This window comes from Xylocopa sonorina, chromosome 15 (assembly GCF_050948175.1).
Source record: "Xylocopa sonorina isolate GNS202 chromosome 15, iyXylSono1_principal, whole genome shotgun sequence".
In the NCBI taxonomy this organism is placed as follows: Eukaryota; Metazoa; Arthropoda; class Insecta; order Hymenoptera; family Apidae; genus Xylocopa; species Xylocopa sonorina.
Window position 1 is genome coordinate 3,330,640 of NC_135207.1, and position 24,176 is coordinate 3,354,815.

General features: G+C 34.8%; 2 protein-coding genes across 2 annotated transcripts in view; both read left to right on the forward strand.

Annotated features, from left to right (window-relative positions):
- The window catches only part of LOC143430864 (1-phosphatidylinositol 4,5-bisphosphate phosphodiesterase epsilon-1), a 38,570-nt gene extending 32,203 nt beyond the window's left edge, over positions 1-6,367 (forward strand). The window contains exons 11-15 of the mRNA XM_076907334.1: positions 1,167-1,391; positions 2,001-2,304; positions 3,534-3,879; positions 4,020-4,343; positions 4,833-6,367. Of these exons, the coding sequence (XP_076763449.1) occupies positions 1,167-1,391; positions 2,001-2,304; positions 3,534-3,879; positions 4,020-4,343; positions 4,833-6,336 (2,703 nt within the window). The 3' untranslated portion in view covers positions 6,337-6,367. The remainder of the gene's footprint in view (positions 1-1,166; positions 1,392-2,000; positions 2,305-3,533; positions 3,880-4,019; positions 4,344-4,832) is intronic.
- An 11,897-nt stretch (positions 6,368-18,264) lies between these two features.
- LOC143430593 (N-acetylneuraminate lyase-like) lies at positions 18,265-22,793 on the forward strand. The gene is made up of 8 exons (XM_076906939.1): positions 18,265-18,361; positions 20,041-20,102; positions 20,229-20,305; positions 20,598-20,743; positions 20,947-21,115; positions 21,510-21,655; positions 21,876-22,047; positions 22,609-22,793. The coding sequence occupies exons 1-8, from the start codon at positions 18,356-18,358 to the stop codon at positions 22,758-22,760; spliced, it is 930 nt and encodes a 309-aa protein (XP_076763054.1). The 5' UTR covers positions 18,265-18,355; the 3' UTR covers positions 22,761-22,793.
- The last annotated feature ends 1,383 nt before the right edge of the window (positions 22,794-24,176 follow it).

The following is a 24,176-nucleotide window of genomic DNA, read 5'->3' on the forward strand; positions in this document are numbered from 1 at the left end:
AGTGAAATCTGAAATATTTGTGAAATGTTGAGGTATGGTTTTATTTGTTAGTCACGGAAACGTCACTGGACGGATACGGAAACGTTATTGATATCTACGGAATGCACATGGACCAAAAAAGTTGCTTTGTACCAAGCAATGCTGTCCAAACAAAAGCTTCTAACCTTCTATCACCCTTGCAATTCCATCAGTAATAAAAAAAAAACCCTTTGCATAAAAAAGTATTAGCATTGAAACTGTAAGAATTTTGTAAATAAAAAATTCATTCATTATATATACAGGGTGGGGTAGTAACTGTTAGCGCCTTAGATATCTTCGAAACTATAAGTTTCACAGAAATTTTTGCTGATATAAAATTGCACGATTAAATGTCTGATTAAATCTTGAATACAGATTTATTTGGAAATAGCGTTTCGTGTAAAAAAACGTATATTTGCAATAGTATTTGTTCAAATCAAGGTGCGCTTTGGATTTATTGCTTGCTACGGCCAAAGATTAGGACACGAGGAATTCCCGTGTGCGTCACTCGAGGGTAAACTCTGGTACCTGCGAGTGACTGATGGTTTAAGGGCTTCTACTTTATTAGAATTTTCGTAAAATGGCAATCGACAAATCCTCTTGTCCTAGCAACAAATCACACCCAGTAGACCCACCACTCGTTGAAAGTCTCCATCAATATTCGTGTCAGTTCTAAAAAAAATATTGAAAATAAGGGACAGACTTACAAAAAATTTATCGAACAATCTTAACACCTTCATCTCCCAATTCATCACTGAAAATATAACCATATAATAAATGCAAGTCGTTGAGGATCATTTTTGTTAGAAATTAATTCCTCCTCAACCGTATCGAAAAATAACACACAGTAGAAATATCAAAATTTCATTATAATGAAAGGTTCTTTCCAGAACTGTGCTAATTGAGAGTACTGGGTTTCAGATTCCCAGCTAGATAATACAGATTCCGATCTTAGAGCAGAAAAAACATTTCCACGTATTTTTTGTATCGCAAACGAGACGGGGTTTTGTGTTACGCGTACAGGAAATACTCGAGTTAATTGTACCGCGTTGCGGATGCAGGGCTTCGAGTTGGAGATTTTGATATGTTTGCAATAATTGAAATCTGCGAAATGGAACATCTCGCGTGACGGTAAATTGCTTTTTCAGGTACTGCTAACAGGATGTAGGTGCGTAGAACTCGACTGCTGGGACGGCGATGATGGATCCCCAGTTATTTACCATGGCCACACCTTCACTACCAAGATACCATTTCGCTCGGTAGTGGAGGCGATTGATAGAAGTGCTTTCGTCAGTTCTCCATACCCTGTGATTCTCTCGATCGAGAATCATTGTTCTCAGACTCAACAAGCTCGAATGGCGCAAATATTTCAAGTAGGTTGTATTTTCTTATCGACTTAAGTGGAATAAAAAATTATTGTTTATGCGTACTATTTGTTAAGCACTCACGAAGTTCGTTGAGTGACGCTACTCTTAATTTTATTAATAATACCTGCGATTCATGATGTTTCTATCATCGTATATAATCGAATATGAAATAAATACAATTAGACAGAAAAAATCGGTTCCATTCTGATGCAAAAGTAGTTTAATTATTTATGAAAGAAATGTATTAAAGGAATGAGAAGTTTTTGAGAATATGTACTTAGAAAACATTATAAAATTATATAAATGATATATTTTTGTTTTACTGCAAGAAAAGAATTTTTTATATCGTTAAACTGCTTGAATATATCTACTCTAGAATTTTGCAAAAACTTGCCCATAAAACTTGCATATTTAAAAATTTAATAGAAAAATAATTGTCACACTTGATCTTTCTCATTTTTTCACAATTTCTTCTTCATACTCTTTACTGCTATTTCCACATTTCTTACTTCTCGCGTTATATTGCATCCAGGAAAAATATATTTACTGAGAAAATAAGGAAAACCTGGACTCCCCACCCTCTTGGACAATAAAAGTCTTTCGATATTGTTTCAGTCGGTGTTTGGCGAAAAACTGGTGACGAAATTCCTATTCGAGACGGACTTCGGCGATGATCCTCAGCTGCCATCGCCGTCTCAGTTGCGCTATAGAATATTAATAAAAAACAAGAAATTGGTGGTGGACCCCGGTGGTCCTCTGACGCACGCTCCCCTGAGCCATCGTGGAAAAATGCTCATGTCCGATCGTGCATCCTCCATGAAACAGATGCGCACCGATGTAACCACCGCCACCGCCGTTGAATATTTCAGCGAAGACGAGGACGACGAGGAAGACGATGACGAAGACGATAATATTGACGGTAATTCCTCTATCCGTTTTCTTATTATCCAGGCTAACATTTATTCTGCGAAGCTTCCTGCTCTACAAATTGGACACCTTCCGTCGCCTTTGCAAGCGTAATTCACTCAGAAATAATCTATGAATAAACTTTCCTTTAAATATTTTCCATGTAAAAGCAACGATAATTATCAAATATCAACGTTTATATTTTTTTTTTGTCTTTTTTTGTCTACAGATTGAGTTTTAACGTAACAGAAATTGTAAGCGGTTTTCTTCAGCGTAATTCATTTAGAAATAATCTATGAATAAACTTCAGTTCAAATATTTTTTATGTAAGAGCAGTGATAATTATCAAATATCAACGTTTCTATTTTTTTTCTTCTCTACAGATTGAGTTTTAACGTAACAGAAATTGTAAGTGGTTTTCTTGAATTCTCAATTGAGTTCGTTTATAATGTAATTGTATGTTAATAGTTATTTTGTATCGATTTTGTGAACGTTGAACGAATAGAAATATAAAAGAAGCGTAGAGAATATCCTTTGGTATCCGTCGTAAAGTAATAATTCCACGGAGGATTTCAAAGCTGTTACTCTTAATCTTGTCTGAGCCCATAGCTTGGCTTACCTCAAATACGAAGACGTATTACTTCATCTGTTCTAATTGCTATGTTCTCTTTACTTTATTTTTCGCTGTTATGTTTGTGTTGAATATAATTTAATAATGATTGACGATAATTTTGCGAAATAATGAAATTCAAAATTATTGAAACACTGTTCAATATCGAATAAAGTTGTTAGATTAAAATAATATTGAAATTAGATATATTGTTCAGTAATATATCCAGAATATTAGCAATACATTTAATTTTAATAATATTATAATTTAATAATTTTATTGTTGAATTGTACATTTTAAAGCCCCACAGTTAGTATTATTGTACATTACATTAGTAATTAACCACAGTCGTATTTGCAATTTCGTGTTGTAAATTTACGTTATTCTCATTTTAGGAGATATTCTGTTTCTACGTTAATTAATTTTATTACCAAAAAAAAGTCTGAACAATAAGTTAATAGCAACGCTTAGGCTCGTGGAATTTATGTTTCACAACTGCTATAATAGCCAACCTTTAATCAAATTGCAGGAGATAACTGTGACATTGTTTCCATGCACTTATATTAAATCCATCCGACTAAGTTAATTGCTTCACGGACGCTGAATCTAACGCGAAACCTTTAACCTTCCAGATAACTCCATTTCCAGTTACGAGAGGTACTTGGGGGGGACACATAATCGATTAAAGTCGGATTCAGCGGTGGACGATAAATCCCAGAAACAAAGTAGCCAAATTGCCAAGGAACTCTCGGACTTGGTGGTCTATTTACAAGCAATTAAGTTTCGTGGACTGAACACGACACCAGGGACCACCACCACTGGAAAGGTCCGTCATCAACCGCATACTGGACCCGTTCAGAGGCACAGTATAGCTGGAATAGGAGCAACTAGCATTGGTGCAGCTTCAGGATCGCCGCAGTCTTTGTCTACATCCGCTTCACTCGCAAGCGGTGGCAGCAATATTGAAAATCTCTTCAGGTCAGTTTTCTGTAATTATATCATTCCTTTGGGGGATATAATTTAATGTAAATTAATTTACATGAAATAAAACTTAATACTTTAACAAAGTTGGACTCTGGAATTTTTAATTAATATTATAAGATGAAAATTTGTTTCAGATTCACTCGTGGAGTTCCAGCTTGCTTCCAGTGTTCTTCGTTGAACGAAAGTACGGCGAAAAAAATCTGCAGAAAGCAGCCTCTGGGCGTTGTCGCTCACGCGGAAACTCAGCTGATACGAACGTATCCGGCTGGAATGCGTATCGACTCGACAAATTTCAATCCTGTCATTTTCTGGGCCTTTGGCATTCAGATGGTAGCGTTGAATTATCAGACAGACGATGCAGGATTAAATCTGAACGCTGCTATGTTTGAGCAGAATGGACAATGCGGATACGTTAGGAAGCCTTCGGTTATGTGGGACAAAGGCCACATGATGTACAGGTAAATACAGTAGTAATTTTCTTTTTATGTCAATCATTTGATTTAGGAAATATTTTTGCTGCCTTTTACACGACTTAGTTTGAGTTTTATTAAGGAAATTGAAACATATAGTAAGTACAGTTAGTCACGAAAATCTGTACGCGCATACATTTTTGAAATTTCAAATATTTAACAAAAATATAAGCAGTTTTGAACATTTTATAAATAGTAGAGAATATAAAAGTATAAACAAGAAATTCTTGTAGTTCGAGGTGCTTTTTATGTAGACATTTTCAAAGTTGACCATTCAATTTATTTTATATTTTCTTATAAATAAATGTAGAAACATCCAATTATAATCAACAAATAAATTAACATTGATAAAACTTCCAAAACTCCTGTATTTCTAAAACATTAAAAGTTTCAGGAGTCTATGCAGACATTTCATGACTAGCTGTACATACATCCTATACGACATACATTTAAATAAAACATAAAACTGATTTCCAGACGTTTCAATCCTTGGGACAAAGAATTCGACGGTCTGCATTCGGCGCACTTGACCCTCTCAGTGATATCCGGCCAGTACGTATCCCCAACAAATTTCATCGCCAGTACCTACGTGGAGATCGAATTAGTGGGCATTCCGATCGATTGTGCCAAGCATAAAACGAAGGTGATACAAAGCAACGCGTTGAATCCGATTTGGAACGAGAAATTCTGCTTCCAAGTAATGTTCAAGGACCTGGCCTTCCTGCGTTTTGGTATCGTCGAAGCCAGCTCGCATCACTTGATCGCCCAGAGAGTGATTCCATTAAAATGTTTAAGGCCCGGCTACAGACACGTACGTTTGCGTTCCTGCAAGAACAAACCTTTAGCTTTGTCCACACTGTTCATTTACTCACGTCTAGAAGAAGAGAGCCTCGACTACAACGCGTGTTGTCGCGACCACAAGGAATCATCGAAACGACCTTCATCTGGAAAGGAACCTGAGAAACTAACCACTGTTGACCCTGGTTTAGGCGGAGTGACATTAAAAAGAAGAATGTTCTTCCTGATGGTTTACCACGTGATACCTGACGAACCGTACACCATTTTAAAAGTAACACAGGAAAGTACCACGCAAGAGGTGATGCTGCAAGCTCTCCAGAAAGCTGGAATATCCCCAGACCGTGTAGACGAGTATATACTGGTCGAGGAAGTCTCTCGAGGCTGGGAGAAAAGGGACAGAGAAGAATTACCCACCCAGCGAGTGTTAGACTCGACAGAGCACCCGTTACAAGCGCAAGCTTTGTGGAAGGGGCAAGGACGGTTCCTGTTGAAAAGAGTGGGCGACGACCCCAGCAGCAGAGCCTGGTTAGCCTCCATCAGAAGCACAGCAGGTCACTCGAAGCTCGACTCAGACAGGGACACGTCGACGCACATCTGGGACGAAGCTGACACGTTCCTGGTTTGCATTTACAACGTGTCACCTGATATACCTTACGCGATACTTCGCGTTCCTGTTAGCAGCTCCGCTCAAGACGTCCTGGCTCAGGCTTTGGTAAAAGCTAGAAGGTTGGAGGATCCTATGAAGTTTGCTCTGGTCGAGGAACTCGAATGGGGTGGAACTGGCGCTGTTGGCAGTGGTAATCGTCAGCTGAGAGTTCTGCGAGACGACGAGAACGTGTACAGCACGCAAGCATTTTGGAAGACGCTTGGAAGATTTATTTTAAGGGAGAGGGAACAAGCCATACCAAGGCGACATTTGTTACCAGCGACGTTAGACAGGCTCAGCAAAGGTTTCTCTGTGGGAAGATCAGTGTCGTTGCCAGGCTCGAGCAAAGAAAAGGTGCCTGTCTCAGAGGCACTTTCAGATCCAACTTCCAGGGGGCTCAGACATCGTCTGCTCATGCCTGGCCGCAGGAGGGAAGTTCACTCAGATGGCGAGGATACTCGCGAGTCTGACATTCTGAACGCGGCTCTCCACTTGAAAAAAATATCGTTAAGAAAGCTGAGGGTTTGGAAGTCATAGTGGCAGTCAAGGGCGACGTCGATTTCATCGATCTTCGCCACTCGGAGGAATCAATAGTAAGTTTGAATCGCTGGCTGGTTTAAAGCGAGGGTGAAAAATAAGAAGGTAGTCGTTTTTATGGCTGTACACGAGGGATGCCTCGAAGATCGTTCAGAACAAACCCAGCTGGAATTAACATTGGAATATTTGTGACGTAAATAAGCGAAAGGATGCCTAATTGAACTCGACACTGCTTAAACGTGTAATTAATCTGGGTCTTTAAGTCGTTACTCGCAGACGAAGCCGGTATTAGTAGGAAACAGTACCATCGGTTGAGACGGAGTTTGATTGGACGTAAAACTGGGAACTGCTGCGGGAAAGTAAATCGAGCTACGATACTTTCGAGCGATCCTGGCAAATTTTAATGTTTATACACGCTGTCGCAGTGCTACGGACTTTGATGAACTCATTTATGGTGCACATCCTCGTCTAACTATTTTATTTTATTTTCTACTTTATTTTCTTTCTACGTTCGCATCACTAAGGACCCTTTTAATTGTGCGATCGTCACATTTTATCTAGTCATCCCGGTGTCATGCAAGTGTACAAATTAGAATCTCGTGCGATCTCCAAAGAAATGGGTTCCTCGAAGGGGGAAGTTCAAATTTAACGTTTCGAGAAGAATAGAAAAGGTATATTCGTATATTCGCGAACGTTCCGCTTGATTAGATCCGCTACTTTCTTTCCAACCTCGACGTATATCTGTTCTTCACATTTTTTTATACACGTGTACATATTTTTTAATCTATATGATATATTTTAATACACGTATGTATATTTATACTTGACGTATACATCCTAAGTAAATGATGTTTGCGTACGATGTGGTGAAACGGGGGCCTCGTTGATTTTTTAGGGGATCGACGAGGCTCGTAAGAGAAAGCACTTAACCACTTGACTTTAATTTTAAAATGAAGCCAAACAGCAACTTTCAAATAGACGTAACTTACTGCGGGACCTGATTCTTTTTTATAAGCATCGACTCTCTTGTCTTTCGAGTAATTAACGCTTGCACTTTGAGTACCTGACTTCTTAGAATTTCTTTTATTCGTAATTATCCTCGATCACTGTGAACATCTCGATCAATACGTAACGATCGTGCAGTCTCCTTATATTCTTTTTTTTTTAAACCAATCATTTCTTTGAAAAAAACTTCCAAACATAAAAGATTATTTTAACTTTTTATAATTTTAATTACTTAAAAATATTTGTATCCATTCTGTACTTTTATAATTTTTTCTACGTTGGTATTAGAAATTTTATTGAATGATAGTAACAAATGATTTTCTTTGTTTTAGTTATCCTAGTCTTTCTATCATATATTTTGGAAAGTTCTTCCTAATAAGATACAGACTGCATGAATTTTTTATCCAAAGAAGTATATTTAAAGAAAACAAAGAAGACATTTGATACATGTCAAATGAATAGAACAAAGTATTAAAAGTATAAAGTAACGTTACATTCGTTTCGTTTTACAAAATTTCAACATATCGACGTGCGTTAGAAACAGTGGTTCGTCTCATTTGTCTGATGAAAAAGCCGCGCGTTTCATTTCACGTAATCATAAAAAGTAATTTTTAATAGAATGGAAAAGTATCTTATTCAGTGATAAATGATATTAAAATTGCATATCTTAAGTATACAAATTAAAATATTCGTATACTTCTTTTCCATTAAAAATTAGATGCTAGACATTGTTTTCCAAACAATATTTTTACACTAAAGTATCCTACTTTCCGTGTAAAGAAACAGTACAACATATTAATTTCTACAACAATTCCTTTCAAACTTGCCAATATCCCAAAGGAATAACAAAACATGCCTCTTTCCAATCTAAAAACCGAAACAAGCCGCCTTTCGTGAGACTAATGTGCTACTTTTCGAAACGTCACGTCAACAAAAAAATATTCAGTCTTCACAGTACATTTTTCCATTTATTACTACAAACAACTCATTACTAATGACATATTTAACTAGATTCGTTACATGCGTTAACCCAGAGAGCACAGCGTGTCGACAAAAATCAACACAAGTCGTGTGGACATCAAGAAATGAATAACTCGCGTACCAGGAACAATATCCGAAAAAAAATCTGCATGAAACCTTTTTCGAGGTCTCTGAACCAAAATTTGGAATCGTTTGCGTTGCGTGAACCAAGTAAGTGGAATTGAGAAGGGGTGGGAAGATTTAAAACAATTGAGGGTAAGAAAAACAGCAACGCATAGCAAAGTAAATAGCAAAATTAGCAAAATTCATGCTTGTTTCTAGCTCTCAAAGCAGTAAACCAATGACATGGTGGCCAGAACTGAGATAACACGTGTTTCATGGCACCATAACAGTAGCAACGTGGTCATCAGCGTGACAAGTAACAATAGTTCTGACATTACATGCGAATATGGACACGAATTGCTACGAATCTGTCGACACTGTGCTGTCTGGGTATAAGCACCGATTATTTAATTTTACATACACACAATACACACCCCACGTTTTAGAAAACAGTATATCAACGTGGAGCTACGTAGAGGTAGAAAATCTACGTCTGAAGATAAAGGAAACGTGAGACGTCTAGTCAAACTCTATCGTCGACGTATACATATATATATACGTATATATATATGTCTAGAAGTGTGAATATAAGGTTGAAATAAAATAATCAGAGAAAAACGAGGCAACTACACGAACACGACACGCTGAACTCGCCTAGAATTAAACGAGCATCATTCTAGCAAGGTAACGCATTTTAGGGCAAAGTCGCAACGGAGTAAGTTAAAGTTATATAAGATAACGATTACTTGTTAAAAGTTAGTACTTAATAAGAACGAGAGGAGCACGAGAGGAGCAGTATTATTTCCATAATTCCCCCATGGATTGCGCGAAATTCATTGAGATCGCGAGAAAATCATTCTAGTCCACGCGTAACACACGCTGTAGTATCGAAAGGTTCGTTTCTATTGTCCAGTTACTACCTGAACGCGAACGATACACGTGTGTACATATATCGCATTACATTCTCGGTTCTTCTACCTGATTCACGAGCATACGATCGGATCTTTGCGACGAGAGACGAGAAATCGTGATGCGCGCGGAGCGTTGCTACTCGAGTATCGTGTTTATTATATATAATATATAATATATATATATATATTGTTGATACTGAAGAGAGGAAGAGGAAAAAGAAGAAAAAGAAAAAAGAAGTAGATGAATGTTACTTTTACAATCATTGCTCTCCCCACCCCAGAACTGTTAAGCGAGTGTAATAATTCTAGATTGTAAAATGTGAGACCAAGGAGTGTCGACTGTTTTTCACGTTTGAATATATCGTTCCGATTGTTTAAAGGGCAGCGCACCATTCTTGGTTTCGATCCCTTCGTCGGAACCTTTCGCCTAATTTTCACGGTATAATTCTACGTACAATAGGTGTACACGTAATTAGCGAGCAAATGATAGCGTTGAATCTATCAGCCATGGACCAGAGACGTCACGAACAAGGGTTATAACTTGCGTCTTCCTGTAACGATTATCCTAACGAATTTTATGCTTTCGATGAGTCATGATCGATCATTTTTAGATAAAAATATCAGTGTGAAATCACGTCAGATGGTGACGTAATACAATTCTTTCTAACGTCTTCTTCTTTGGCGCAAACGATTCTTTATGGAAATACAAATTGCTAAAACAAACGACAGAATTTTACGAGTAAACGTTGCCTAAGGGGATGAACGAGTGTGTTAAGTAGAAAATGGAACTTCGATGAGACATGATCGATCATTTCTAAATAAAAATATCAGTGTGAAATCACGTCAGATGGTGACGTAATACAATTCTTTCTAACGTCTTCTTCTTTGGCGCAAACGATTTTTTATGGAAATACAAATTGCTAAAACAAACGACAGAATTTTACGAGTAAACGTTGCCTAAGAGGATGAACGAGTGTGTTTAAGTAGAAAATGGAACTTTAAATTGTTGGAATTAGTTAAAGGTGGATTTTATTTTAGAACACTTCGTGACGTCGCTGTACTCCTTAATATATTTTTGGACACCACTTCCTTCATCCATCTTTTATCCGTATTTTCGGGTATACCTAAACGATGCATCCCAGAGTTGAACAAAATTCAGCGGTTTTAAGATTGTGAGAAGAGTTAAACGTTCTCGAGTTGGACGTACAGCGACAATGGTTGCTCTAAAAAGTGACATTCGCTCGCGTTAACGCGGATTTTCGTTCGAATTCGATGATTGTTACGTGACATTCCGGATTGATTTTTAACGCGGAACATTTCAAGTGACGGGAGTACAGTTTCTTTTGTTTCTGTTGCGAAACGAGAACGAGAGTTGTGTATATACAGTTATTAAAAAGATTGATACATTGAAATTTTCCAATCTAAAGCAATACGTGTTACCAGTGATTTTTATTAGTCAGAATGAACGTTGTGATAGATTTGATAAAATCGATTTTTATACTCAAATCGCTAAACTACTTCAGAAGTAACTACTATTCTTGTACATAAACAGTTGCGCTTTTGGTTACTCAAATTCTGTTCGTTCTTGCATCTCCTGTAATTGTAAAGATATCTATTTGTTTATCGAGACAATGCTTTGTACGATTGTTGATTTTAGAAGAACGAAATCTCGACTATTTTAACCACATATATCAGAAATTGGTACAAATGCAATTTTGATAGAATCTTCATATATTTGTTAATCAAAATTGAACAGTTTAACTGCGAACGACATATCCATTTATAAAATTATTATTACACGATCTTCTATATTGCACGACGGGAGGCAATTAATTAGAAGCAAGGAGAAAGAGATAATTGCGAATTTGAAAAATAAATTGTCACACAAACGTGGTTAGAATATACGCGTAATCAAAATGCAAGACAAGGCTCCAAGTACAATGCATTATATAAATACTTCCACGACGAGGCGTCTCTTGACAAGTATTTATATGATATCCATCCATCTGTCAATTGAACGTGTTACTTCAATTATTTTCATTCCGTTTTAATACGCGAATTTTATTAAAAAAAAGAACCATCAACGCGCCATAAGAGAAAAATGTAAAGTTTCATGGTGGAACAAGACTTTTTACGAACGAATATACCAAGGAAGCTGCATTTACACGGCAGAACAATATTTCTGTACGGTGTAGAAGGGTATCATGGAACATTCTGTACATAGAAGCAAAACAAGGGCTACTAATAACAATAATTAATTGTTGTAGTTAATTTCGATGCTCCTTGAGTCTCGAATAAAACCCCCGCATCGAGTAATATCATCGATTACAACGGACGTCTTTCGAACGCTAGTAACAGAAATACCGCACGGTAGTTCTCGAACCAAGCTAACTACTTGTTGTTAAAACATTTCAGAAGCATTTGCGTCGCTACGTTAGTATGTAAAGTATTCTAATTACCAATCTCTATGAACCTATCGACATTGATGTTAAACAAATTTGTTTGTACTCGAATTGTATTTAAATAACGTCGTAGAGAACGCGTTGGCAACCGTGCTTGGAACGCAACGGATTATTTCTAAGGCAAGCAAGATAAGATCGAGATTTGAGATCAACGAAATCGCGTTTCTGGTTTTGTATTTTAGAAGAATCACTGTAAAAATTGTTTTACGCATTTGTGGCCACGCGTATTTTGTAGAGATGAGAAGATCGGTGAAACTGTTGCTGCGTATCTACTTAAAGCATCATCGTTGCGTATTAAAACGCGTTCTACTGTTACTGGATGTTACGCAACGATGCAACGCGTGTCTCGAAACAATTGGATGCTCAGTTTCAAAGATGCTGCAACGTTTTTCGAAGAATTGACGATGTTACACGACGATGTATTAAAGAATATGGATCCTCAGAATCAGGAATCAATGAAAAGGATATTGTTTTCCTAGTTTTCTTCTCATCTTTGCACGATACACCAATGGCAAGCACTTCATTGTCAGTGTAACACGCGATTAATTATTAATTTGGATAGATACGCGCAGTTAAGCTCTCGATATTAATACACGCGTACTTCCAAAGGATATTCGAAGCTCTTTCTCGACAATGAAGCATTGGAAAGAAACGTTACTCTTGATTTTCGTCTTGTTTTGGCTTCTGTAATGATGTAATCGTTGCCAAACGCCCTGTAAAATTCGCTCTTCGTGCTGTCAAACGCGAAAGCATACGCGTACGTTTGAAATTCATTGTCCAGTGTCTCTTTTCTTTTTTTTTTTTTATCGATTCACCGATCGTAACGGCGCTTATGCTCAGAAGTCCCTTCTTGACGGCTGATTCCGTGGAATTTGTTGAGGATATTTATAAGACGGAAGCTACGTTGTATTCCAACTACTTCTTAAAACTTTTGGGACCATACTCGTTAAGCATATTTTCGAACGAGCACTTAAAAGGCCACTTCAGCATAAACGATGCAGTATTACGTTTGTTTTCGTCGGCAAAGGTGCGAGCATATAGAGGGTGGTACGAAGAGGAAGATAATCGACGTTCGAGGACGCGATCCAATCCTGCGGACACTTTCAGGCGCTTTCTGATTTCTAATCACACTTGAAACTTCGAATTATTCAAAAATCGTAGCGATAATCGTTCGTTGAAACTGTAAACTGCGCAAGGATGACGCTATTACGTAACACGTACATCTTGACGAGTCGAAACTATTTATTGTTAACAATATTATCGCGTATCGAGTAAATGTAAAAGATGAATTGCAATTGAAAGAGAACTACGCGTGTAGATCACGAATAATTTGAACAGTTCTCTGTTAACCAGTTAACTGCGGAATTTAGCTTTAGAAATCGTCTACAAAGCGCGCAATTAAAATCAAGAAATGACGAGAATACGCGTCAAGCGCAGAAAAATCCTTCTATTACGCATTTCATGAGAAAAGTAAAACGAGGAACGTTTTTATTTGACAAGATCATAATTATAGTCGCCAATCGCAAGAAAATAAAGTTTTGGTTCGACGTGTGTACACGTCGATCGCAGTTAACTGGTTAAATCGTTGAAATTGGTCGAGTTTGAAGTGAAATGAAGATGGCGATGCAATCGAGGCGGTTGAGAGGAGGAACGTGGCGAAGAATTTGCGAGAAGTTGTGCGTCTTGCGTCGATCGGGCATATCCCTGTTGTACATATCCGTGGCTCTTCAGTTATTATCATTTTCGAATGTGTAATGCGCGCAATACGTGAACAAACGCATGATTTAATACGCTCTATACATTTGTACGTATACGCGTTTATGTCTGTACGTAGAAATGTGTCTTCTGAATGGATGCATACGTGTCAAGCATACTAATTGCCTACGTGTATCCAAATGCACAGATAGATTCGATAACGATCGTTTTTTCGAGTATACTTTCTTTCATCTTTTGAAACAGAAATTAATTATAAATCCTGCACAGTCGTTTACAAAATAGAAGCATACGTATTTTAAAAAACAATATTGTTATTATTATTACTCGATGCGTTGTGCAATCTTGTTTTCTTATTAAAAAAAAATATGCAAGAAATGTGAAACATATATTAATTAATATATATAATTTGAAAAGGTTAAATTAGAACAGCAGAAGCTAAAATTATAAATTCTGGACAGTTGCTTACAAAATAGAAGCATATGTATTTTAAAAAACAATATTGTTATTATTATTACTCGATGCATTGTGCAATCTTGTGTTCTTATTAAAAAAAAATATGCAAGAAATGTAAAACGTATATTAATTAATATATATAATTTGAAAAGGTTAAATTAGAACAGCAGAAGCTAGAATTATAAATTCTGCACAGTCGTTTACAAAACAGAAGCATATGTTTTTTAAAAAACAATATTGTTATTATTATTACTCGATGCATTGTGCAATCTTGTTTTCTTATTAAAAAGAAATACGTAAGAAATGTGAAACGTATATTAATTAATGTATATAATTTAAAGACGTTAATTTAGAGCTGCGATTGTTGTCGAATCAAACTGTGCGCATCGATCTTAACAGCTTGAATTATGTGCTACACTTTTGTACGTGAAGCGACTCAAATAGAGAAAAAAAGGTGGAAAAAAAGGAAGGTAATTATAAAAAAGAAGAGTTGATAGAAATAAACACTTTTAAGATGAAGTTTCTGTCGCGTGAGCAGGCTGGTCCGGCCACGGCTGTTGAAAATCTGTCTAATTGAAATGCCTGTGTGTGTGTATGAACGTAAATACATAAAATAATATGTAGAATACGCGAGTAATTTTCACTGCACTCGAGTCGATGGCTTGTTTGGTGCACTGACGGTAAACTAGGTCGCGTAATTACCGCGCGTGCATCGTACTTAAGCGTTTCGTTAAGTCGAATAGTAGTAACGTAACCAGCTGGAAGAAGTGACTTCGAAGTAGCGTGAAAAATGATCGTTCCTATGGAAATTCACTTTTCTTCCTCATTTTAAAAAAGGTAAAACTCTTCTTACGATATTTGTAGACAATTTGGCGAAAGTTATTCCCACGTTTACACTTTGATATCGTTTCTGCATGAGTCTGCAAGCCAACCATCGTGTATCTACTATTTTACATGAACTTCTCTTATAATAATTTGATACAGTGACACAAACAATCAGCAAATCGTTCATTACACATTGTACTCTTCACTCACGAGAACATGATAGCGATTATTAATTGACATAATAGGAATTCGAGATAATTAATAGACAAACGAGAACGGTGCAAATGATAAAATAATTTATTACAAAACATTAATCGAAAGATTAAAAATTGTATTATTGGTATTGCTGTTTCAGAAGTTGTCTTGTGTTACTTAAAAATTTTTGCGTTTATTTAAACACGTTCGAAGAGGCAACCAGATCGTTTTCAGTGTACATTGAGATCTATTATAATGCATTATAAAATAAGTGGCGAGTATTTTATTTGCGTGTAATGCTGTTACATCTGAAATTGACACGAAAATAATAATTAACAGCACGAGACGGTTATCGTTTAAATCATTTCTAATGTATATTACGAGTTACCAGTGCCAAACGAAGCAGATTTCAAAGCTACGAGGTATGTTCTCCTTAGAGAAAAAGAATGAAGAAATAAAAACACGTATAGAATTTTCCATCGAACGTCTTATTTATTAATTTCTTGTCACACGTGTACAGATACACATTCACAGAATATTTTCAACCCCAAAACGACATGCAATTCGTTAAGCACTCAGTTATCATTTTATTTGTTATTCAGTTGTTGTCACTTATTTTTAAAAAATTTTTAGCATCTCACAAAAGAAGTATCCTCTTTCTGAGTACCATAAATTCTGGTTACGTCACCACTTGAAACTGCAGCGTATTGTAATACTTGCATAAGTGTTAACACTGTACTTGGTAATAAATACATTTAAAGCAATTATAGATCGTAACACACACACACACACACACACGTACACAGTCGTGTGAGAAACACGTTGGTCTTAAAAAACCTAAATTGTAACGGTTTAACCTTGTGCCACAGATATTAGCGTGTAGATCGATGAATTCGTGGATCTTTTCTCAAAAACGTCTTTATTATGCGCTTAAGTTCTTGGAATGTAACGTAACGAACTCGTTTAAGTTTTCGAAATGTAATATAATAAATTTAGAATACAAATGGCATTGCAAACACTTTCAAGTCAATGTTTCTTTAGATATGTATACACAAATTTAATTATTTGTTTGTAACTAAATTGTTTTTATGATTTTCTTGTAATTTTGCAACTTGACGTTTCATTATTGCACGCTTCTTTAAAGGTAAATACAATTTTAATTACCTTAAATTACTATATAATTACATTTAATTATTTAGAACAATTTTATTCTAATTTTTAGCTCTTTTAGTTGGAAATTCTTTTATCAATCAGTTTACGTATATTTCAAGCATACATTCGTATTAATTACATATATTTTTCGCCTCTAATTGATCGATTAATGATCGACGAACACATAGACATTATCAGTTGTAAAAGAATTATTAATTATACGAATAATTACGACAAGTTACTAATAAGAAATTAGAGAAAATTTCTTCATAGAATATAAATAACAATCATTGTCTATGATCAAGAAAAATTCATGAAGCGAATCGAGCAGTACACAAGTATATTAGTTATGTATATATACATATATATGCCATATATCGCGTGAATATTAAAAAGTATGAAGCTAAAAAGGAAAAAGAGTAAACGCATCGATGAACGTACAACTCTTTCACCAATATACGCCCACAAATTGTAGCCTGAACTCCGCCATGTATAAATGATAAGTGAGTTTAACGAAAAAGAGAAAAAAAAAAAAAACAGAAAAAACACGAAGAGTATAGCAAACGACACAGATCGTAGCGCGTGACGTTATATTAGAACTCTATTTGGCGTTAGTTTGTAAACTCTGACATAGTCCTCGTTCTATTCTCGAAGAGTAATGGCGCAGAAAGTGCCAACAAGTGGAAGAAACACGCATGCGACCATCCTGGGAGTTCTATAGAATTTATCGCTACAATATATACTATGTTCAAGTACCATTGGCACTGTTGAAGAAAGAGTCTACATGTAAATAATCATAAAAAGCATTTTTATAAATAACGCCAGCCTTTCACTGTGTTTTAACCCCGACCTTTAAAGCAGCGATCACACGATGAAGCAATAATCAATATTAAAGTTGACAATGGAAAGTTAACAAATACTTAGACGTAAGAAAAGTAATAAGAAAATTAATGAAATTAGGAATCGTAAGAAAATTAATAAATAAATAAAACCAACGCGAAACGAGTTCTTCCCTTGCAAACATGTAAGTAATAAAAGTCTAAAGAAAAAGTGAATTATATTAATTTACATTGATTAATGTGAATTAAAGAATGTCTTCATGAAAAATGAGTCATAAAAAAATTTAAAAATAACTAATACCAACGCGAAACGAGTTCTTCTCTTACAAATATGATTGAAACATGTTAGTAATAGAAGTCTAAAGAAGAAGTGAGTTACATTAATTTACATTGATTAATGTGAATTAAAGAATGTCTCCATGAAGAATGAGTCATAAGAAAATTAATAAATAACTAAAACCAACGCGAAACGAGTTCTTCTCTTACAGACATAATCAAGACATATTAGTATAATAAAAGTCTAAAGAAAAAGTGAATTATATTAATTTACATTGATTAATGTGAATTAAAGAATGTCTTCATGAAGAATGAGTCATAAGAAAATTAATAAATAACTCTAAAAACAATGAGAAACGAGTTCTTCTCTTGCAGACATGATTGAGACATGTTAGTAATAGAAGTCTAAAGAAAAAATTAATTATATCAATTTACATTGATTACTGTGAATTAAAGAATGTAATTTCTGAATTAAAAAGTACTTATAAATTAATCAAACAGCACTGTAAATGATATGTTACAAATAGTTTGCAAAATTTTTTAGTGTGAATTAAAGAATTTTAATTTTTGAATTAAAAAGTATTTATAAATTAATCAAATAGCACTGCAAATTAGCTGTTATGAATAGTTTGCAAAATTTTTTAGCAATATACTTTTTATATATTTTCTGTCTCCAATGCTTCTGTAATAAACAAAGACACATCATTTTCATATAAAAAAATATATAGTTTGTATACTTTGTGCACATAATTCAAAGATAATTTACAAACTATATATATATATATAATTTGTATACTTTATGCATATAATTAAAAAGATACTTCACAAAATGTCGAAGGTATTACTGGCTATACATATAGTACATCTTATAATGAAATAAAATCATTATGAAAGAGCAATGAAACTGTGTACGTGTACGTACGTACGCATAAATTACGGATACTACATAGAATGAACTTCATAATATCGGTAAACACGTAACATGTGATATTTGATACGAAGCGAAAACAATCTTATCAGAGGCACGGTGAAAATATTCCTCTTCGCTCAGTTTGGCACAGTACACCAGCTGGTGCTTCGCGAGTGCATCTCTTCTTCTACAATGCCGGTATGTATGCTCAAATTTCTCAATGATTTTTGACATTTACAAGGTGTACAAGTCAATGACAAAATCATATTTTTAATTGCTACAGTTATATGTTAATTATCATGATTGATAAATATACATATATATAGGATGGCTCACTATTTGTGTGAGAAATTTTTACAGCTGATACTACACCTGAAAAGCAACAAAAAAGTTCATATATACCTAGATCCAATTTGTAGAAATGGCAGAAAAAATTGGGATTTATCTTCTTTTCAGAGAAATAGCAGTTTTACCCATATTATTGACTGTGTCTTCCAAATTGTAAGTCCTACAAGAAAATGACAAACAATATTGAAAAGAGCAATAAATTTGCTATTATAATAATCTCTATTTATTAAAAATTATGTTTAGTGAATTATGGACTTTCCAGTTTCAACTTCTTGCTCTTTTGCTTTAGTATGCATGCCTACAAGAAATTACATCAAACACTTCACTCTTCATCACTGTAGGGCTCCAAGGAAAATTCTCTGTTTGTGTTTTTGCAAATCGAACCTAGGTTTATGTGAACTTTTTTGTTGCTTCTCAGGTGTAGTATCCTAGCTGTAAAAAAAATACACTTTTATATACTTTATACTAGTATATTAGCTGTAAAAATTTTTCACACCAGAGTAGTGAATCACCTTGCATATAACACATCTATTTTCTTCCTGATTCCGTTTCTGCTTCTCTTTCTCTCATCTTAATTACACAATTTTATGCATATAACACATCTATTACCTTCTTCTCATCTTAATTGCCAGAATTTTAGAGTATTGCTTAAATAAAAAAGTAGAGTACTGATTAAATAAAGAAATTCCTTAATTTCCATTGAATAGAAAGAGTCGGATGAATTACATCTCCCGCTTTGGAGGTAAGAGAGAGAAAGATATATAAGAACGCCATAAGAAAGAGTGAGATAGATGATAACGACTCTACTGTAGAACCCCTGGCGCCATCTCTGTAAAAAGTGCTCAAACTGGTCGCTCAGCATTATCGACAGCGAAGTGAACTACTAAAAACTACTAGCGCCATCTCTTGGGGAAAAACTGAAACTAGGTCGGTAATTAGTTTCAGTACTATCCGCAGAGATGGCGCTAGTAGTTCTGTGTAGTTCACTTCGCTGTCGATAATGCTGAGCGACCAGTTTGAGCACTTTTCACAGAGATGGCGCCAGGGGTTCCAAAGTAGAGTTGGTAGCATCTGTCTCACTCTTTCTTATAGCTTTCTTATATATCTTTCTCTCTCTCTTACATCTAAAGCGGGAAATAAACGAGAAATTATAATAAAACTATTCAAATATACAAGAAATTACAATAAAACTACTGAAATATACAAGAAATTGCAATAATACTAGTTAAATGTACAATAAAATACAATAAAACTAGTAAAATATACTATATATTACAATGAAACTTATAAAATGAATTGGGCTGTATATATATATATAATATATGCACATGTATAAAGATTAAATAAGAAGAACTTTTAATTACAAACTAAGTTAAAGGTAAGACGATAGAGTGATCAGAAATAAAATACCAAAATTCATTTGTATAAATACAGTCAGAATACAGAATTTTCGATTTTATAAAAACAGTTTTAAGACAATGTCCTAAATAATATATTCAATTTATATTTCTACTTATTTTTAATTACAGAAGGTATCATTTACATTCAGGGGACTCATCGCTCCCGTATTCACGCCATTTAATAATGACAGGTAATGTTTCTTAATACTTGATACATATATGCTTACTGCTATACTTTAAAGAGTGCAACTTCAAATATGTTACAAAAACTAACATGTTTTAATAAAATTTTAATGTCACATGTTTATTTGTTCTAGTACAAGAACTTTAAACTTGTCAATTATACCACAATACGGGGAATTCTTAGCTAAAAAGGGAATCACCGGTATTCTTGGTAAGTAAATTACTATACTTAAGCTTTACTTGAAGGATGATCTGCTTAAGCTTTACTTTAATGGATGATCTGCATAGGTGGGGGGTTCGAAGAATTTTTTAATTGAGAAAATTCGATGCAGAGCAGTGGGATGCTTGCATCTAAGAATTTTGGGCGAACCTTATCTAAGAAATGTTTGAGATTGAAACATTCGATGCGTTTTGAAGTATTCTAGTATTTATTACAGTTGTTTAATTTACACGGATCAACTGAACAAACTATATGTGAAGAAAAACAATTTTTAATTTAACAGTGAATGGTACAACTGGAGAAGGTCCGTCAATGAGCGCAAGCGAGAGGAAGTCGGTTGCTGAGGCTTGGGCAAACGTAACGAAGAGAACGAAGCAACATTTGATGATTCAAGTTGGCGGTGCACCTCTTCCGGATGTTCTTGAACTCGTACGAATCTAATAAATAGACTCGATACAACAAGATTAATATGTTACACATTCTATGAACTCGTTTTATAGACACCCGTTTTATAGATACATTTTCTCAGTTATTAGTTTCATAGTTAACTTATTACTTAATTAGATTAGATTATTTTAATAATTAATATCGAATGTGTTACGAATTTGTTGTTGACAAATGTTTATTTGAAGGCAAAACACGCTGAGAGCATCAAAGCAGACTCCATTCTCTGTCTACCGGAATTATACTTCAAACCAAAAACGTCTGATGACCTGAGAGACTATTTGAAGATGGTCAGTTCCGCAGCTCCAAACACACCACTTTTATATTACCATTTCCCAGACATGAGTAACGTGACCAGTAAGTGTACAATCTTAATACTTTCAGACTTATTCTACATTTATATATTAAAATTGTTTCAATTAATTTTAAACATTCCTTTGCAAGATAACAGTTGCAGAAAGTGTTGAACATTCGTTTACAATTGATCGTTAATTTAAATATCTCCAAAATACGTAATCTGGTCGATCGAAAGACATCAAGTCAGTAGTTTCGCATTTGAGACATTTCAGATATTTTAAAAGACATTTCGAGATGAAATTCCATTTTGTACGTCTTTCGAACGGCTTTGTATCCCTGAAACGAATTTAAAACCTCCGTACGAGGCATCTGCGCTGCCAGGGCTTTGTTATTACGTAAAATACGTATTTGATTGTGCAGAATATACATTTAAGTGATATTGGTTTTCTTTTAGTACATATGGGAAGATTTCTTGAACAGTGTGGTGACCAGATTCCAACTTTCGTGGGAATAAAGTTTACGAGTCCCAACTTGGAAGAAGGTGCTCAAGCATTGCGTGCGAATAAGAGTAAATTCGTGGTGTGCCTAGGAAATGATCAGGTATTCTTTGTTAATATTAAAATTTGGTCACATTATAGATAGTATTTATATTAGTCGCATAATATTATAGGTAGATAAATATTATAGATAGTATATAATTTGGTCACATTATATATATTATACATATTGATATTTATGCGACGATTACATATATATTATGATGCAACTATGTAATTATTTATATATATAAGTGTAACAAAAATTATTCCACCTGTTTTAGTTGATAAATCCTGGCTGTGCATTGGGAATGGATACTTTTATAACAACTAGCCTGAATATGCTCTCTGAACTTGGCCTGGAAACTCTGGCTGAAGGAAAAGCTGGAAACGTTTCGAAAGGACGGGAAAAACAGCAACATTTAACAAGCATAGTAGTCGCTATAGCAAAATATGGTAAAACTAGTTGGATATTTACATTATTTACATGTATAGTATAATTTTCTTGATTTTTCCTTCTTCTATACTGAGACTTATACCCTTAACTTTTGCAAGAGTTGACTATCGCCTTCTACAAATGACAAGTTTTCGTTTCGTAATCGCTTTGAGTGATTTGAACTTTGGCTCATCTCGATCATCAGAATATAAAGCTTTCTTAAGCTACACACTAGCTCTGTGCTCTGTTGTATACCTGAAAAGACCATAATAATGGTATTACATCATCTTCCTTATCGTGGTCCATCTATCTTTCTTAGAATGGATCAGATTACTCCAAAGAATGGCTCATTAGATTCTAGTTTTGAAGGTGATCGATAATTTAAACCTTCCTGTTCTTACTTTTACAGGGACTGTGATCTATTTCGATTTTGATAAAGTCATGTGCATGTGTAGGAAAGTGAAATAGTTAACGTTGAACAATGAAATGATGCTATACAGATGATTTTAGATTCTAGTTGCGTAGGTTTGAAATAATAAATTCTACTGCAAAACACTTGTAACTCTGCATTCATGTTACAGGTAATTGGGTGGAGACCATGAAAGTGGCTATGGCTCTGTTAACGAACATCAACCCAGGACCACCGCGTGCACCATCGAAACCTCTAACTGCACAAGTAACTGCATCGATGGCAAAGGATTTGCAATATCTTGGGCTTCAAGTGAAAATGTGATGCATCAGTAAAGAAGGGCAATGTTTAATACTACTTTTTTTTTTTTAAATAAAACAATAACCAATTGAGCATAAAAAATTATTTTGCCTCTTAGATAAGGCTTCTTTAGTTCCCCTTTATCGCATGAGGTGATATCACGAAGCTTGTTACCGACTCGTCTGTAGCATTGGAATTTCTAACGCCATCTCCTACAGCCTTGTGGCCATCTCCTACAGTCGCCATCTCCTACAAACTCTGTAAGAGTAGAAAAGATTAACTGCGACCTTACTTCACGTGGATAAAGAAGTACAAAGTCTTTGAATTTGAAAATCACTGTCGAGATGCAAGAATAAGCTACTCGTTTTATGTATTTTATGTCAGAATTCGATGACTCGATGTACTACTTTAGTATCACTGACGATGTTATCGATTTGACTCAGAACGATTTAAATAGTACCTAGGGTATGTATCATTTATTGCGGTTTTTCAACTTCCTCTTTCTTTCCAGCGCGAAATCAGCTGTTTAGATAAAAGATTCCAGTTAAATTGGTTTTATTACATTTAAAAAAAAGTAATTTTTATACAATGATGAGATGTGGAAATTATTTAAAATACAAGGCAATTACTGCAAGCCAAATACAGCTGATATCTAAATAATTTAATTGTTTTTCATTAAACACTTTTTCATACAGTTTTATCACACAAAGTCCATACTTAACAATTATTTAAATTACTTTTAACAGTAAATATAATCAATTATCATTTAAATATAATTCCTAACGATAAAATCAACTTCAATGAATTTTCAATTACATTAGAAATTTATGTTATGTGTTTCTTTTTTCAAAGACAACAGTTTCTCTGCATATTGTGATACTTTTTCTTTGAATTAATATAACGCATTGTTATGTAATCGTCGCGTAAATATCAATATCGTGTCAAATTAGTTAACAATTTTTATTTCGATTGACCTGGTTACGTCGAGTAAGAAGTTGCATATATACGCGTATGTACTCTAATCGGAACAGCAGTAACGATGACACTAACGCCACAAAACATTCCAAGATCTGTGGTTCCAATTAAAATACGCGTGACGCACTCGTTTCTGCGAGAATATTATCGAACATGTAGACAGGCATCTGACTCGTCGTTGAACAATCAAGGAATTACAATTAAAAGCGATATAAAACTTCAATGATTCGTTTCTTTGCCCGTTTTAGTCGGTTCAGAGTTATCAGAGTAAACGATGAAACAGTTGCATTTCTTCTGCTGGCGATAAGTTGCTTACTCTTCGTCTGTTTTCGATTTATATCACCGCATAATTGTTTTTAAGCTTAGAATTGCACAAAAACTTGTTTGTTCCCTTTTTGCCACTCTTTTTTTCATTTTTATAAATACCAGATGAAAAAGTGCTTTTAAATAATGTCTCAGAGCTTC